General features: G+C 40.9%; 1 protein-coding gene and 1 long non-coding RNA gene across 2 annotated transcripts in view; one reads left to right on the top strand and one right to left on the bottom strand.

Annotated features, from left to right (window-relative positions):
* LOC123506559 overlaps positions 1-10,328 on the top strand; it is a 10,946-nt gene extending 618 nt beyond the window's left edge. The window contains exons 1-2 of the long non-coding RNA XR_006675465.1: positions 1-850; positions 10,002-10,328. The exon at positions 1-850 is cut by the window's left edge and continues 618 nt beyond it. This is a non-coding gene — a long non-coding RNA (uncharacterized LOC123506559). The remainder of the gene's footprint in view (positions 851-10,001) is intronic.
* The window catches only part of LOC123506640, a 25,499-nt gene that overhangs the window by 1,028 nt on the left and 4,471 nt on the right, over positions 1-20,000 (bottom strand). The window contains exons 3-4 of the mRNA XM_045258888.1: positions 18,031-18,201; positions 11,071-11,102 (exon numbers count right to left, since the gene is read on the bottom strand). Coding sequence (XP_045114823.1) covers positions 11,071-11,102; positions 18,031-18,201 — 203 coding nt within the window. The remainder of the gene's footprint in view (positions 1-11,070; positions 11,103-18,030; positions 18,202-20,000) is intronic.

Raw genomic sequence — 20,000 nt, forward strand, 5'->3', positions numbered from 1 at the left:
TTATTATGTTGCGAGCAGTTCAGTATTTGATGGCACAGCGTCTTTCTGAAACTTGTAGCTTTTTGCCACCAAGTTCCTTAGACAACTGCTGAAGGAAAGAGCTGGTACTTGAAGATTGTAGAGATGATAATGTCAGATTCTTGTGTAATAATGCTTGGCAGCAGACTCGCAGCATTGGTTAACTTCTGTATTGATTGTGTGAGAGGTCTTTAAGCGCCAAGATGAGGAATGAAGATAGACGAGTTGGGTGTTCACTGCCAATTATAATCTTTTCTAGAATTCCATTTTTTGTCTAAACAATTATTCTTTGTTAGATATCTGATTCAAGATTGAGTAAGACCAAGATCTTGTGACCTTTTCTGCTTTGCATCGCTTGGTAGGTTAACTGCCTTCTCTTATTACCCTCAGCCTGTAGATAAAAGACAGGTAGTTGTTAGATCACACAAGCAATATGTCTCTTAACATCTATTCTCTGTGATGCATCATATGTCAGGCTTACACAAGCAATTTTTTTATTTCTTTTCTTCCTTACTACCATACAGTTCCAGCACAGTGAGAATCCTTTCATGTGCTTCCTCCTATCTAGTCTGCAGCTACAATTCTGTAATCCCCACAATTGATTCTAAAAGTATAACTGTTATGCACATCCACAATAAAGTTTTTCTCTCTTTCCAGTAGCTATAGTGTTAAGCCACGTCCACATGGTCGAGCAGTGTTCGTCGGGCACGAAGGTTTTGCCCGTGTACGATCTGTTTCAGCGGGCAAACCATCAAACTGTCTGCTCCCGGCGCCATTAGAGGGCAGTGGATAGTCCAGGATAGAGGTCTTCCGTCACTGCCAAACGCTTAAGGTAAGGTGCAGGCAGATCCACTGACTACCACGTTAGTAGTACAGCATGTCCACACCGAGTACTAGTGCATATTGGTCACAACAAGATACTACTACGCATTTCACAGAGTGAGTCATTGTTTTTCGCAAATATCTTTCAAGCTAATGAATTGATCGGAATGATACTTTGACACTGTATATTAGACACCTTCCGCTAATTTTTGGTCATACTAAGCAATGCCAAATAATGTTAGTAAAAGCGTTTACTCTTGAGATATACGATGTTGCCGAGCCTCACCAACCTATCCATACGAACGTCTACAATCCCCCATCCCATTCCTCCCTACGTTCCTCTCTTCTGCTCGCTTCCCCCCTCCTCCTCCCACTCTCCGTTCGATTGTGTACGTTAGTTCTAGCGACTCATGTGACTTCGGCTTTAAACGTCAAGAGTAAACGCTTTTACTAACACCATTTGGCAATGGTTAGTATGACCAAAAATTAGTGGAAGGTGTCTTGTACACAGTGTCAAAGTACCATTCCGATCAATTCATTAGTTTGAAAGATATTCGCGAAAAACAATGACTCACTCTCCGTGAAATGCGTAGTAGTACATTGATATATATATATATGTAAATCACATGAATGTCTGTGGAATGTAAGGTGTTTTAATTACAGAAATAGTGACAAACGTGCTGCAGCAATAAAGGATATAATAGAGTGCTATCTTCTTTCGAAGTATGACGCGCACCATGGTGATCGTACCGTACTGAACCACTCGCTCACAACTCCTGCTGGCATCCGACTGCCCTCCAACCACCACAGACAGCCGTGTGGACACCTTACGCGGGCATAGTCTGCAGACTTTGCCTTGTCAGGCACAGCTCAACCGTGTGGACGTGGCTTTAGTGTCTCGGTCCTGCTTTTCCATACTTCTAGCTTTAGTCTCTAGTCTCTTAGTGTTCCTGTCCTTGCTTTAACTAAATCCATTTCCCATAGTCTGTCTCTCTTTACATGCCAGTGAAGTGTCTCCAGTCTCTCCCCCTAAGTGTGTGGACTTTCTTTCCATTCTTGACTGCCATATGTGGTAATGCTATTCTCCTATTTTCTTCTTAAACATCTTGCTGCCTAACCTCTCTCCTTAATTTTTTTTTTTTTTTTTTTTTTTTTTTTCCTCCAAGCTGATTGAGTTTCTAAGTATCTTTTTAATCCACCAATCTTTAGAGTCCCTCAATCTTTCTAAATAAATACATCTCTCCATTCACTACCATTTCCCTGAATACATGTACTCCATCACATCTCACCTTGGATTAACTATCTCTGCTATTATACTGTTTGGGACTAAACTTCACCTGCCTGAAACTAGCTATCTCCCTCTCAGTAATAAGTAATTTCTGACCTATGGAAAGGATATGGCTCTGTACTACTATTCCTTTCCATAAGCTTCTACTTTCTCCATTAAATCATGCTTTTCATCTTTCTGGCCCTTTACCTTCATTTCATTTCTTTGTTTTTCAACTTATTTCTCCTTTATAAATTTGATTTCTAAACCTAGTCATGTACATCTATCTACTACTTCTAGTATACTGTAAAGGACACACTGGCTTCGTCCTATACATTTATACTCTATCACCTTACATTTGCAGTCCTTGTAGTATCTAATGTCCCACTCCCTTCTGTACTATTCTAAGCAACTCCCATATCCTCTTTTGTCCTAGCCGTTAACACGTACTACATCAGCTGCGTATGCTAGGCCTCCCAATCTGCCATCTTCACGCCTTTCTTTATTCTCAGATTTTCAAATCCTTTCTAACAATTCCTTCATGTATATATCAAAGAGGGTTGAGGATGCAATGCAGCCCTGTCTCACTGCTACAATGTCTTCCAACTAGTCTGTACTCATGTCTCGTAGTATAAAGTTAACTTCATTACTGTTGTACAGAAAGCAATCACCATAATTCACCTTATTGATTCACACATCTAGCATGCCACATTCTCTCCAGGAATTCCTTGACACCATCCATTGTTTTCCTTTCTTCTCCACTCTGACATTCCCCAATTCCCTCAGCACCATTTGCATCATCTCATTCCTGTTTCTGGTATACTTCACACACTCCAGCACCACATGTTCCACTGTCTCATCCTCTCCCATGTCACACATCTGGCACACATTGCTGCAGGACTCAGACCATCTGTAATTCCTTGCATTTACATCCATACACTGTGCCCTAGTCCAGAAGAGATCACCCAGGCTTCCCTCATACCACTTTTCATACATTGGGGCCTCTTTCTCTCTGTACCACTTCAAAGTACGTACTCTTTTGTTCCATCTTATTCTTCCATTCACACAATTCTACACATTTCACTGCTGAAAAGCCCAACTAGTTTCCAAGCCACTCTTTACTGCCATCTGGACACACTTCTTCCCCCACCTGCTACTCCTAACATTTTATATGGAAACACCTTTTTCACTAGTCTTGCATCATCCTACACTCTTCCAAAAACTTATTGCAGCACATCATACTTGCTGCACTTCCTAGTCACTCACCCAATGGTTTTACCATGCTGATCTTTTCATTCTTGGCCTTCACACAGTCATTTGGACTCATCCACACCCACAGATACTTGTATTCATCAGTCTGTTGCACCTCATTCTCTCCCAGTCTCCACTGATCTTGATCTTGATGCTACAGGTGACGCAGAATTTCTTCTGAGTCAGGCCTTTGTATCGGCAGCACCTGTAGGGAAATTTCTTTCATCCTTTGACCTTGATCTTGATCTTGATGCTACAGGTGGCTCGGGATCGCTCCAGAGCCAGGCCTTTTGATCGGCTGCTCCTGTAGAGGACAAAAATGACAACAGGAAAAAAAAAAAAAAGTAGCATTTCTCTTCGTTAATGATCCCTACACCTCGCTCGCCACATTCTTTCCAGATACTCCTTCACAGCCTCTATCATCCTTTCACTCGTTTCTCTACACACAGTCCCAGCAGCAACACAATCCATTCCCTTCCTGTCTTCAACACTCTTTCATTCTTACCTATTATGCCCTAATTCACTCAAGATCACTTGCATCATCTCATGCCTGTCTCTCTCATACTTCTCACACTCCAGCATGACATGCTCCACCGTCTCGTCCTCCCCCATGTCACACATTTGGCACACCTTGCTGCGGGACTCAGACCACCTGTAGTTCCTTGCATTCACATCCATACACTGTGCCCTAGCTCGGAAGAGAAGGTCACCACCCGGGCTGCCATCATACCACTTTTCATACATCGGGCTTCCTTTTCCTTGTACCATTCCAGGGTACTCTTTCGTTCCATCCCATTCTTCCATATATTCAGTCCCACCCACTTCACCTCTCTGTCTATCTCACTCTTCCATTTCCTTGCATCCCATTCAGTTCCTACCCTGCCTCCTCTTGTCACGATCCATTCACGCTCACTTTGATTCCTCCCAGCCATTCTCATCCCCCATACCACTTGTAAACCACTCCTCTCTGTCATTCTCATGCACCTCTTCCTCCACTGACTCCCACTTTCATTCCACAGGTACACCTTCCTCACTATTCTTTCCTCATCCATTCTTTCCAGCCTGACCTTGTATCTAAGTGTGGCTTTAACTAGTCTTTCCCTAAAGGTGCTCCATCCCATATCCCCTCTCAAAGCTTCTACTGCTGTGTACCTTGGAGCATTCAGTGCCATTCTACCTATTCTATTTTGTCCCACTTCTAGCTTGTCAATTTCACTTTCATTCCATGCAATCACATCCATACCATACATTATGCTGGGCACCGCCACACTCTTCCACACCTCTCTCAGCACATCATATTTGCTTGCTCTCATTCTTGCTGCACTCCCCAATCGTCCTACCCACTGATTCACTAAACCTAACTTTTCATTCTTTGTCTTTTCACACCCACTTGGACTCACCCACATCCCCAAGTACTTATATTCTCGTGCCTGATTCATCTCATTCTCTCCAATTTTCCATACTGCATTGCTTTCATCCTCAGACCTATTCACTATCATCACCTTACTTTTCTCACTACTAAACCTAACTCCAAAGTCTCTCCCATATCCATCCACAACATCTAGCATTCTCTGCAACTCAACTGCTGACTCACTCATGACCACCACATCATCTGCATAAAGGAGCACACCTATCTTCTCATTTCCCACTCTTACTCCTGCATTCATTCTTCTCAATCTGGCTGCTAACTCCTCTGTATACAAACTGAAAAGGGTTGGTGACAGAATACATCCTTGCCTAACTCCTCTCTCACTCTTCACCCAGTCTGTCTCTATATCTCCTAGTCTGTATTTAGCTTTGGTGTCAACATACATGCTATGCACTATGTTGATTATTTTTTCACTCAACCCAATCTTTCCTAAGACTCTGACTAACATTTCTCTATCCACCCTATCATAAGCTTTTCTATATCCAAAAACCTAAATACAATTTGCCTCCTCCTTTCTTTTTTCTCAATCATTTCATTTACCACAAACAAGTTATCCTCAGCCCTCCTGTCCACACGGAAACCATTCTGTTCCTCACCTAACACTCCAGCTCGCTCAATCCATTTACACAATCTCTCATTCAGCACTCCACTAAATACTTTACCTACTGTGTTTAATAATGCAATCGGCCTATAGTTCTTCAGTTCATTCTTACTCTTGTGTCCTCCCTTATGCAACAGAGTCACCCTGCATTCATTCCACATTCTTGGCACCCTCTCTTCCTCCCACACCTGGTTAAACACCTCAGTCATCCTGTCAATAACAACCTCCCCACCATTTTTATACATCTCATATGGTATCCCGTCTAAACCTGCTGCCTTCCCATTCTTCTGCCTTTTCACACATCTCTCTACCTCCTCCTTGCTGATTCTCTCATTCAGTTCATCTGCATTCTTCATCTCCAGAGTCACACATCCTTCTCTCACACCAAACACTTCACCTACACCACCCACCTCTTCCCAGAACTGTCTAATTGCCTCCCTGATCTCATTCTTCTCTGTTATAACTTCCCATTCACTTTCAGACTCTCCACACCAACATTCTCTGACATATTCTCACCTCTCATGAACTTGTACCATTCACGGCCACCTTCCATGCCTTTCTCTTAAAGATTCAATCACACTTCTTTCACACTTCACTTTAGCTTTCATTATCATTCGCCTTGTGAGTCTCTGTTGTTTCACATATTCTTCCCATGCATTCAGGTACTCATTCTCTGCCTCATCACTTTCATGTCTCTTTTTTCTCAACCATCTACACTGTCTACTCATTCTCTTTCGCTCCTTCCTGGCCTCTCTGATTTCACTGTTCCACCATGGTTTGCATACTCTCCTTCTCCTACCTACTCTCACATACCCTATCGGATTCTCAGCAGCACTCCGCACATTCTCAACCAGTCTCTCATTCAGGTGCTCAACATCATGTACCCTTACATCATCATCCCACCTTCTCTCACTCAGATCTACCTGAAAGTTCTCCCACCCTACATCTGTCTCCACCTCCTTTCCTTACTTGCCACTTTCATGGTCAGACACAATATCCACCATACCATCATCCTCATCTATCCACGTGTGACACAATCTCACACATTCTTCCATTCACCAAAATGTAGTCAATCGCTGATTCATGCTCCCTTGCATTCCAAGTCACTCGCCCTCAGCCAAGGTAACATTCAGATTCTCAAACTCCATTTCATCCACAAACTCTTCAAGCATTTCACCGTTCCTGTTCATTCGTTCACCCAATAAACCTATATGTGTATTCATGTCACCCATAACAAGCACTCTTTCCTCCCTATGCTTTCTCACCATTCTTCTAAGTACATCAAACTTCCTCCTATTCTCCCTATCAGCTCTTTCTCCCATAACAGTCATATAAACTACCACCACCACCATCTTCTCTGTTCTGCCAACTTTATTCTTACATTCTACTCTCACTGCCATCACATCTTCACTACTTTCACACCTCCCCACATCTATTTCCTCTACTTTCAGTCCTCTTCCTTTCTTGTAGAGTAAGGCTATGCCTCCTCCCAGTGTCTCCTGTGTCCTACGGCCCTTCCCTATCATGACATACTCACATCCCTCCATTCACATGTCATCTCTCAGGTGAGTCTCGGTAAGCCCAACTACGTAGAACTTCCACTCCTCAAGTTCCCTGCATACATCGTCAAACTTCCCCACACCCCATCCTCTCACATTCATACAGCCAAACTTCACACATTCACTTGCCTGGTTAGTTTGTTCTATTCTTTGTCTGCCATCATCCATTGGTCCTCCTCGTCAAGCCGTCTCCGTGCAGCACACCTGCCTTGCCCTCATCCACTCAGCCAGTCGCCGTCCCATCTTTTGGTTTCCATCCTGGTTGAGGTGGACGCCGTCTCTGCTGAAGAGCCTGTCTTGATCCAGGATCCCATCAAAATCCAGGAAGCTGACATTCCCTTCTTCTCTGCAAGCCATTCCATTTTAAGCTTCAGGAGTTCCTTGCAGAGCATCCGGTTCGTCTCCCCTTGTCTTTTCATACAACGCCCCTTCACGCGGGCCCCGCAGGACCCCCACCACAGCCACACTCATCTTGTCTTCAGCTGCCCTGACTGCCTCTACCACTTCTTTTACTGTTTCTTCAGCCCCAGTTACTTCTAGGTTATTTTCTCCTTGGATCACCAGCAGGCTTCTTTCTTCCATTTCTTTAACTTCTAGAACTTTCTTCTTCACATCCTGTATCTTGGCACCTCCCATGCTGGTGCATTCCACCTCCCCCTTGGAAGTCTGGGGTCTTCCTCACCATACTGTCACTGATAATATGGACTGGAGCTTTCTTAAACATCATCCTCTTCCTGGGTCAGTTTTCTACTCTTCCAACTTCCACTACTTCTTGCTGGTCTTCATTCTTCTCCGTCTGAACTTCTGCTTCCTTTTTCGGGTTTTCCGTCTGGGTACTCTGCTGTTGCATGCTTTTCGTTTCCTTATCGTTGTCTTCATTCCTCCATTCCTCAATGCTCCTATTGAGGCAACGCCTGCACAGGAACACCAGCAGGTCGACCTATTCACAATCTTGACCTTGCTCTTCTCACTGCTAAAACTTACCCCACCTACATAATTCAGCAAGCTTTGAAACTTCTCTGCTGATTCACTCCTAATTACAATATCATCATCATACAGGACCACACACGTCATTCTCCACATTTACTCCCTGCATTCATTCCTCTCATGTTGGCAGCCAGTTCCTCTGTATATGTTACTTTGTGCTCAACCCAATCTTTTTCTAGGACTTGAGCAAGCATTTATTTCCTTATTTACCCTATCATATGCCTTCTCTGTCTAGAAAACCTAAGTATAATTTACTACCATCCTTCTTTCTCTCAATCACTTCGTTCACCACAACCAAGTTATCTTCTGCTCTCCTGCCTACCCGGAAACCATTCTGTTCTTTACCTAACACCCCAGCTCTTTCAATCCATTTGCACAATCTCTCATTCAGCACTGCACTAAAAACTCTCCCTACTGTATTTAATGATGCTGTTGGTCTGTAGTTCTTCTGCTCATTCTTGCTCTTGTATCCTCCCTTGAGCAACAGTCATCATGCATTCATTCCACATTCTTGGCACTCTCTCTTCTTCCCACACCTGGTCAAATAGCTGTCATGTCATCCATCAATCAGAACTATCTATCCCCTCCATTTTTTTACATCTCATACAGTATGTCATCCGGCCCTGCTGTTTTCCCATTTTTCTGCCTTCTCACACATTTTTCCACCTCCTTGCTGCTAATTCTCTCATTCATTTCATCCGCATCCTTCTTCTCCAGTGTCACACATCCTTTTCTCACATCAAATACCTTGCCTACACCTCCAATCTCTTCCCAAAACTCTTTAATCTCCCTTCTCATAGCATCTTTCTGTCACCAGTGCCCCATTCACCCTTAGGCTCTCCACATAATCAATGTCAGGCATCCCCTCTACTCCTCAGGAACCTTTACCAATCCCAGCCACCTTCCACACCTAACTTGTACATTTATTATCTTTCGTTTTCGCCACTCGCTGATGACTCATATATGCTATCCAAGCATTCTTTCTCAATTGCCTGCATACCCTATTTACTCTCTCTCTCTCTCTCTCTCTCTCTCTCTCTCTCTCTCTCTCTCTCTCTCTCTCTCTCTCTCTCTCTCTCTCTCTCTCTCTCTCTCTCTCTCTCTCTCTCTCTCTCTCTCTCTCTCTCTCTCTCTCTCTCTCTCTCGTCATTCCACCACGGCTGACATGCACACTTTCTGGCACTCGTTCTCACATTCTCAACAAACCTATCTTTCAGCTCATCCAAACTATTCAAACGTTCTTCCTCCCAGCCTCTTTCACTCAAGTCTCTACCTGGAAGTTCTCCCATCCTACATCCCTCAACCTCCACTTTCTCCCCTTAGTGTTTGCATTCTTTCTCTCTCTTCCATACAACTTACACTCGAGTACCAGCTTGTTATAGTCCCAGACAACACCAATCCTTCCATCCTCATCAATCCACATGTGGTCCACAATCTCACGCATTCTCCCATTCACTAGCATATAGTAATTCGTCCTTTAGTTAGGGTCTCATTCTGGTTCTCCAGGTCCATCTCATTCACAAACTCAAGCATCTCACCATTTGGTATTCATTTGTTCACTTAAAATGCCCACATGAACATTCGTATCTCCCATAACAATCACTTCCTCCATTGCATCATGCTCTCTCACAATCTTCAGCACATCATACTTCCTGCTATTCTCCCAGACTGCTCTATCACCTTCCATTGTCATTGTCATATACACTACCACTACCCTCTCAGATTTCCCACACTCATTCATGTATTCCAGTCTGGCAACTAATACATCCTTACTTTCCACAGTATCTCTTCCATTCTCAGGTTCCTCACTTTTCTGTTGAGCAGGGCTACGCCGCCTCCTAACTTTTCCTGTTTTCTGCGTCCCTTTCCTATCATTGCATACTGGTCCCCTTCCCTTCGTACTGCATCCCTCAAGTGCACATTCCTCTCATTCAACTACTTACATACATCCTGAAACTTTCCAATGCCCCATCCTCTCACATTCATATACAACTTAATTTCATACATGACTTTGCTTGTTTGGTGTTTTCTCTTCCTTGCTCCGGTACATTCCTCTCCTTCTTTCAGGCAGAGCCCACGCACACAAGGGACCTTGCACGCATCCACTCACGCAGCCGACTTCATTGAGGTGTACGCCATCCGTCAAGAAGTCCATGGCTTCCTTCTGAGTAGCATCCAAGTCAAAGAAGCTGCTGTTGCCTTTCTTGGCCCTCAGCCAGGCCAACTTCAGCTTCAGTACCTCCACCTGGATCTTGCTGTTCGTCCGTCTACTCAGTTGCTTGTACCGGTCTCTTTCCCTTGGTCGTCTGATGACGACCACCAGTCACACTCAGGTTCTTGCCTTCAGCAGTTTTCACTGCCTCTACCTCCTTTACTGTCGCTTCTCCAATTCTATAAAGATCATTGCCACCACTCTGGATCACCAGTAAGTCATTCTCAAAACTCTGTGTCTTAGGCTCAGTCTTCTTGATATCGTGAATCCTGTCTCCTCTCAGGCACTCCTGTGAGCTTCCACTCATCCTGATCTTGAGGTGGGAGCCTGTGTTCTTCACCACACTGTCCCCAATAATACATATTGAAGACTTCCGCTGAACTGCCGTGGTACAGTGGAACCATGTGTGCTTTGGGGTCTAAGGGGTCTCCAAGCGCACGGGTTCGAATCCTGTCCACAGTCCGAGTGTAGGTTGGGCTTCCTCACTCGGGGCAACTGTTTCCTAGCGGATGGGCTTTGAGATAGGAGGTACCGCAAAAAGTATCCCCTTTAGCCCAGAAATTCCCGTGAAAAGCTCACATGGTATAAAAAAAAAAAAAAAAAAAGCATCATTACTGGTACTCTTCTCGGGTGCTGGTCTTTCAGTCTGCATGCCCTTGTCTTCCAGGTTTTGCTGGACGTGCACAGCCTGGTTGTCCTCCTTGGCTTCGGTCTGTGTGTTCTTGCTGGTCATAGTCGCCATTGTTTGCGTCCTCCTTCCTTGTTAATCTTTCCCTGGCTGTCTCCAGACACTCATCACACAAAGTGTTTTTGTGGTTCAGCATCTTGTTGGAGGCCTTCAGCCCCACACAGGCTGTGTGGAACTACAACTCGCATACCTCACACTCCACGCCACTGCACCTGGTCGTCACACTCCTCACACACCTTGCAATCATCTGCAGCCACCTTGGTTCTTTCTGTAGAGAAATCCGGAAAGTATCTTTAAAAGATGCAGCTTGGAAAGGAGTCATACGCATCCTCTCTTTACTACAATCACACGAACCCCTCTTTCCTATCGTCTTGTCCCAGCCTTCTGTACAGTTCCTTTTGTTTTTTCTTTCCCATCTATCTTGTAGTCCTCCCATGGACAGTCACTAAATTTCTGAGCCCTGTCTTGTCAATCTCTCTACAGTGTCTTATCCAGTCAACATTCATAAAGTTTCTTTGCTCTTGCCACTATTCTTTTCCTACTTTATTTCCTCTTTCCCTTTCCATACGTAACTCTTGACATTAAATGGTCCAAAATATCTTCATATCTTCTTTTACAGCCTTGTAGAATTCTCTACAGCGTCACAATTTATCAGCATGTAGGTTGCAGTGTGTATGCAATAATATTCTACAGCTGTGATTTAATTATGGGAAATTTTACCCATCTCAAATATTTATACATGATTTAACAACTATAATAAAATATTTATCTTTTCTGTATACACTTACAACAATAAAGTTAAGTCATCAATCATTCATAGTTTTCTTTACCTTGCTAACTCTATCTCTATAGCAGCCAAGAAGCGTTGGTCTGTACGTTTAAAGAAGCCAACTGCACTCTCGATAGGTGTAGCACACCTGAGGAGGATGACACCGTGAGAAAGGTAGTAACGGATGAACTAAACAGACAAATGATTCATAAAGTAAACGCAAGACAAAAAATAATAGAAAATTCAAGATAAATTAACTGCCTAAAAGAAGAAAAACAAAAACGGCTTTGATGAGAGCAGGGAAGAAGAAACGCAGCCAGGGCAGCACAAAGACGTAGAAGCTACATCTGTTATCACGAGGTGGACTTCCCACCATGAATGACCGTGAATCCCTACTTCTGTCAAGCTGTAATTTTCACTTTTAATGTCATCACTATTGCTGTTCACATTTTAGTTTCACTCCCTTTACGTGACTAAGAAGTATTCAGCCAGAGTTTATGATAAAATAATAGTGATTATAATACTAAATCTAATTAATGCAAAAGAAAATAAGTTAAAAATGCTCACATAAAACAAATAGAATGCTTACATGAAGTCTCGTTTTGTCTGCAAATCCCGTGTTCCATTGGGTAAGATCAATACACTTATACATTCAACATACACGCTGCCATCACAACTATTCCCTAGGCTGGATGTACAGTGATGTGTCCCACTGCTATCACAGGAGACAGCCAGCCTGTGTCGCTGTTGGTGCTGCGTTGCACCACCGAGCTTATAATTATTCCAAGTTAGTCTCATTTTGTCCTTGAGACTGTAACAACAACAACTCAGTTCATGAAAGGCTTTCAACCCTAATCCTACGAACATCTGATGCACTGCGTAGCCACTCCATGGAGGCTGAGTCGGCGAACATTACAATTGCAGCTCATTATTATTATTATTATTATTATTATTATTATTATTATTGTACCTCATTATCATTATCATTGTTATTATTGTTATTATTATTATTATCATCATTATTATTATTGTTGTTGTAGCTCATTATTACTATTATTAGTTATTATTATTATTAATCATGATAATATTTATCAGCATTATCATTATTATTATTATTATTATTATTATTATTATTATTATTATTATTATTATTATTATCATTATCATTATTATTATTATCATCATTTTATTAAACATTATAAAATTATTATAGTTTTTCTTTGCCTTTGTCGCCAGCGGATAATTTTAACCCCCTGAGCAAGTCATGTCGAGTAAAGACATTTCATGATCCATTGAAAAGAAGGATTTTTTAAGAGTAACGAAAACTAAATAAATGAATTATACTGGGCGGTGATCTCAAGCACGAGTTAAACTAAATCACCATGGCATTTAAATTGTGTACGTTAACAAAATTTGGTGTTTGAGGCAATAGTGTACGGCAAGTCCCCGTACCGTACCATACCGTACTGTATCTTACCGTACCGTCTTATGTCAGTTCAGCCACTCGTGTCTTCCTCCACTTACTTCAATGAAAATAGGAAAAAAAATATGCAAACGTGTATTCAAATTACCATCACATTCGGGAGAGAAAATATCAGGCATGTCTACTGTACTGATGTAAACGCAATCGTTCCGAGAGTGATGGATGAAATAATTATAACAAGTGACTGGAAGGAATTCGAAGTCCTTTAATTGTTCGAGAGGTTACTGCCAATTGAAGGATCATAGCTTTCATTTCTTCCGTCTCCTTGTATAATTTCATCTGTCTCGTGTGCGAACTTCAATCTATGTAAATGAGCAAGTAGGTAAGTATAAGAAAGTAAGAGAAAAAAAAAATTGCTCTGAGGTAGTTATGACGGAATAGTTATAGTGGAAAAACTGTTTCGGGTATCAGTCATTGCCAGAGGAAAGACTATCCTTAGGTAATTAATAATCATTGTTAGAGGAAAAACTGTTCCGGGGTAATTAAGTAATCATTGTTAGAGGGAATTTTTCTGTGATAGTTAAGTAATCATTGTCAGTTAAGTAATGATTATTGAAGAGAAACCGTTATGATTCAATCAAGAAGCAAATAATTGTTATGGGGAGGTAAATTTGTCCTTAGGTAATTAATGTTAGAGGAAAAATTATTCTAAGATAAATAAAGTAATCATTGTTAGTGTAAACGCTGTTCTCAGGTAAATAAGAAGTCATTGTTAGTGAGAAATATTGTTCTGGAGCAACTGATCTGTAAATAATTGTCAGGCGAAAAATTTTCTGGGATAAATTAATAGCAATCATTGAAGAAAATAAGCAATCATCGAGGAAAGTTGTTTTGGGGTAATTAAGTTATCATTGTTGGGGAGAAAACTCTTCCGGGTTTAGCTAAAACGTAATAATTATTAGAATTACATTGTATGCCACATTTAGGACGTTCCTAGGAATCAAGTCATTACTGTCATAGCAACGATATGCCCTAAAACTATAGTCCACATCCCCCTAAACACACATACATACAATAAAGCTTTCACCTTCACTACCTTCACGGATTTCCCAAAGCGCTGCACGTGCCTCGTCCCTTGTGTCCTTCCCTAAATACGCGAGGTTCCAACGAGTCGAAACAATCCACCGGTGCGTAGGTATCCTGTTGGTCTTCCCTCTGTTTACCTTAACGTCATCACGGCTTCCTGTCCAGGGATGGTCTCACATTCCTGACCGTGAGAACCCCGTATCACTGAAGAAGAGTATTACAGTGCTTACTCCAATTTTGCGAGAAATGGGGCGGCATTGTGAGTTGCAAATTTGGAAGTCGCAAAATTGGAAGTATTATTCCTATGGGGAATATTGAATATGGTGGACCCCTCTGTCCATGGTCGCCTAATTTTTCAATATTTTCCTAATATTTTGCCCATATTTATATCACATATATATATTGAGCCATATGAATGATCAGTGTTTGTACAATGGCTACGATAATAAAAAATCAGTCCACCATAGGTTTTTACAGCTTTTTCAATTTTCTCACTGTTTTTAAACACCATTCTCACAGCTGAATCTCCCACACCAAACTCTGGAAATATCACAGTTCCGTTTTCCATCTCTTTTCATCTTAATTATCTTCATCTTCTGCTCCAAAGTTAGCCTAATGTTTTTCTTGGTTGGTGGCGCCATGTCGCACAAAGTCGAGCACAAAGTTTCCTCCAAATTTGCAGAGAGAACTCCGTGGTAGGGGTGGGCACGATACGATTCCGGAATCGATTCCGTCGATTCCGCCGCAGACAGCATGGTATCGATTCCACTGAATGGTATCGATACCTTGGCCTGTCGATTTCACTAGCTTAATTTGTGATACGGAACTGTGATAAAGTATTGGCTAGGGTATATTATATGTATTTTAATATATATATATATATATATATATATATATATATATATATATATATATATATATATATATATATATATATATATATATATATATATATATATATATATATATATATATATATATATATATATATATATATATATATATATATATATATATATATATATATATATATATATATATATATATATATATATATATATATATATATATATATATATATATATATATATATATATATATATATATATATATATATATATATATATATATATATATATATATATATATATATATATATATATATATATATATATATATATATATATATATATATATATATATATATATATATATATATATATATATATATATATATATAAATGAATATATTTTTTTCTTTGAAAGGATATAGTGAAATAAAGGAATATTTAGTTATGAATATAACAATTTTGCCATAATCTTAGGATGTATTATGTATTTTTGCCATTCTTGTGATTATATTATTGTTTGGCATTTTTAATAGGAATCTCCCTTTCATTTTGTGATACGGAACTGAGATAAAGTATTGGTTGTGATTATACACTGAAATATATTTTGTAATATTTTATTTTGTATATAAAGTATTTTCATAATAAATATCAAATACCTCAACCAAATAATTGTTTATTTGTTCCTCTTCCATGTGTGTGTGTGTGTGTGTGTGTGTGTGTGTGTGTTTCACTGTTTGATCTGCTGCAGTCTCTGACGAGAGACCCAGACGTTACCTTACGGAACGAGCTCAGAGCTCATTATTTCCAATCTTCGGATAGGCCTGAGACCAGGCACACACCACACACCGGGACGTGTGTAATTCACTGTTTGATCTGCTGCAGTCTCTGACGAGACAGCCAGACGTTACCCTACGGAACGAGCTCAGAGCTCATTATTTCCGATCTTCGGATAGGCCTGAGACCAGGCACACACCACACACCGGGACAGCAAGGTCACAACTCCTCGATTTACATCCCGTACCTACTCACTGCTAGGTGAACAGGGCTACACGTGAAAGGAGATACACCCAAATATCTCCACCCGGCCGGGTAATCGAACCCCGGTCCTCTGGCTTGTGAAGCCAGCGCTCTAACCACTGAGCTACCGGGCCGTGTGTGTGTGTGTGTGTGTGTGTGTGTGTGTGTGTGTGTGTGTGTGCGTAGAAAAATAATATTCCGGAATCGCTTCACACACTGCCACAATACCAAGTCAAATCGTGATTGCAAGGAGGCGATACCAGTGTCGTGGACGTGAAGGGCAGGCATGAAGGGATACCAGAATCAGTTGGCGCCCCAGATCGCGCGCTGGAGACAGAGCGGTGGGATCGATTCCGGAATCGCGAAGGGTATGAAGCGATACCAGGATCGGCTGGCTCCCTGGCCCTGGTATCGATTCCGGAATCGATACCAGCGATTCCAACAGACTTTAGCATCGGAATCGGCGATACTCAAAACAGCGATTCTTGCCCACCTCTACTCCGTGGAGGTGTACGACTGTACGTAAGGCGGGAGGGATGCCGAGGGAGCGGGGCAGTGTTGTCAGATGAGCTTCGTTGAATTACCGCCAGATTTTTATGAAAACTAGCCAAAAACCACCAAACTATGATAAATATAATATAAATATGATAATATAGTATAATATGATAAATATGAATAAATTAATAAAATGTTGCCTATATAATACAGTAATATATAATTTGCGGGAACGCGCTCTCTTCCGCCACCACTCGCAATACCAGGAGAAAGGAGCAAGATGGGGAAATTTTAAAAATGGCAATTTTTGGTCCTTGGTCGCAAAATTGGCGTATCGCAAAATTTGAATTCGCAAAACTGGAGTAAGCACTGTATAGTACTAGGTATAGTAGATGAAACGGAAAGCTGCCACAAAGCGTTCATCTTTCCGTGTTGCGTTTGTCTGTTGGCTCTTTGCTTTTCTTTTCATAATATATATATATATATATATATATATATATATATATATATATATATATATATATATATATATATATATATATATATATATATCGCACGTTAATCAATTAAGCTACATTTCCTAATTTTACTTTTGTCAGATGCATTAATGGATGAACATGAAAGTTAAAGAAAATGATATCTTGAATCACTTTCTGTATAACTCAATTCCTGAAGACAATATTGTCATTCATAATGTTGACTGATTGACCCTGTTTGCTTATTCTAACGAGATCGAAACATCTGAAACTATAACTACGTAGTGTTCGAAGACAGGGAACTGCTTCACCTAATTAATCGATCGTTTTCCTGCTGGTTACCAGCCAACATAAGCGAATCTGTCTATGTGAGCACAATATTCCAAAAGATGTAGGATGACATCGTTAATCCCTATGTAGAGCATTAAGACACTTTCCCACGGTCTGCGGCATCTTTACGTCATTGAGCAATCAACCACTGGGCTTTTCCTCTTCCTTTCTCTTCGCTAAACATCCTTTGTGCACTCGAGGGAAACCCGCAGTGCCGCGCACAATGCCACAGGGCCATGGTGAAGTGACCGCGAGGGCGAGTCCGGATGCCCATGACTCAGCCCGGACGTAAGCACTGACTCTCATAACTGCCGTCAACTCTCTCGTTGCTGGCACACATGGCGATGGAAAATGAGTTACAGGCATCCTGCGTCTCGTACTAGCTAATTCTAAGCAGCAAAACAACAATGTTTCGAAACGGTCGTAAAACCATAAAGGAGATCATTAACTTTAATATCTTCAATATCTAAACATCTTCCAACAGTTGCGCATTTTATATACAACGCTAATTAAGTCTTACATAAGCACGCGGTCTTGTTATGTATACGCAGATTACCTCCATAACGTTTCCATATATTAATTCAGGTTCATCCAAACTCTGTTAGTTAAAATTAAAATGCACCAGTTTCCAACACCTATAACAATTCTGGGTGGCGGACGGCCAGACTGTCCACAAGACCAGGGAGTGTAACGGCTCACAATAGTCCCAGCATAGCCTGAGTAACATGCCACTAAGGACGGTTACTCACATGCACGAGGAAATGAAGGTCACGGCGAGATGCTGGCGAGTGACTTGCGTGACGGAAGGAAGGACGAAGGACGAAAGATGATCCACCACCGCCGCCGCCGCCGCTGCCACTTCCTGCAGCCACGCCTCCAGTCTGCGGAACAGCGGAAGAGAGAGTGTGAGGGAGGGAGTACTGGGCGACTACCGAGGAATGGGGGAGGATGGTGGGGTAGGGAGGAGGGAGGAAGGAGGGAGAGAAGGAGGGGAAAGTGTCGGAAATGCAGCCTATGGCATGTTTATCCAGCGCACGGGTTCGAATCCTGTCCACGGTCTGAGTGTAGATTGGGCTTCCTCACTCGGAGCAACGGTTTCCTAGCGGGTGGGCTTTGAGATAGGAGGTACCCCAAAAAAGTATCCCCTTTAGCCAATAAATTCCCGTGAAAAAGCCAGCATGATATATATGTATATATATATATATATATATATATATATATATATATATATATATATATATATATATATATATATATATATATATATATATATATATAAGATGGCGCAGCTCAGATACCACCCAAACCCGTTCTCTTTAGAAAGGGGTTAATATTTGAACAGGAACCGTAAGACGTTATTTATTTATTTTTCCTTTTCGAATAATTGAATTTCTCACACAATCGTCTTCCAACAATCTCCATTCACTCTTATTTGATTATCATTTATCAATTAACTCATATTTTCTTTCATAATCTATTGGTGTTTCGTTTTTCTCTAGAATTTGTTCTCTCTCTCTCTCTCTCTCTCTCTCTCTCTCTCTCTCTCTCTCTCTCTCTCTTTCTTTTCCGTGTTTTCTCGTAACCTTCTCTGCTTTCCTTTATTGCTTCCTTTACTTTTTCCCTTCACTGAATTTCCTCAACCAGCGTCATCTGTCTTTCATTTTTCCTCCTTTCTTCTTTTTTGACCGACAAAAGGATTAAACCAACATAATTCATTCTACATAATACTGATGCTTTGAAATGACTAGAGAGAGAGAGAGAGAGATAGCCATCAGAAGGAATCATTACAATTCCTGCCATAAAAACTAAATAAACAATAATAATAACAACAATGATAATAATAGTAATAATAATAATAACAATAATAACAATAATGATAATAATAATGATAATAATAATAATAATAATAATAATAATAATAATAATAATAATAATAACAATAATAATAATAGTAGTAACAATAATTATTATATTGAAAAGAGAAAAATTAAAGAAACATTACAAAAAAATTATTCACATCAAAACATAATCTATTTACACATTCACTAATAGCTGAATGAGTGACACACACACACACACACACACACACACACACACACACACACACACACACACACACACACTGCATTACTAAATCACTCGTTACAACACTGCTGAATCATGAAGATCACGCTCGCTCTCAGGTTGTTGAGTGAGGCAACCACCGCATTGACTATTCCCCTCACACCTCTTCCTTGACCACTCAGCTACGGATAAACCTGAGCTAACATACAAATGAACACGAACCACCGTCGCGTGAGAATATCCTGTTTTTCGTGTGACGCTTAGTACAATGAAATGAAATACCCAGGGTGGCGCTCCTGGGCTCTACCAGTAATGAAGGAAAAAGAACATCACGGCACGGCTCAGTAAAGGAAGTTGTGAAATATGATCTTCGTCCTGAGGGTTGAGGCCAAGGCGACATGTGGATTATTATGGGAAGAGAAATAAAAACTTGCAAGGCAACATCTGATTTCATCCGTGGTTTGGGTTTATACGCTTTCTTTCACGTTGTGTTCTCTGTCAATCAACAAAGTATTTTCCTTGTATTTCATATACCTTTTTTTTACTTAGTGTGTGCGTGCTTTGGTGTGTGTTGTCAAGGAATTGAGGGTGTCACTTACTCTAGGAGAAAACTTAAATTTTATATAAAGAATAAGAAAGGAAAAAACAAACCAGG

Source organism: Portunus trituberculatus, chromosome 20 (assembly GCF_017591435.1).
Source record: "Portunus trituberculatus isolate SZX2019 chromosome 20, ASM1759143v1, whole genome shotgun sequence".
Classification (NCBI taxonomy): Eukaryota; Metazoa; Arthropoda; class Malacostraca; order Decapoda; family Portunidae; genus Portunus; species Portunus trituberculatus.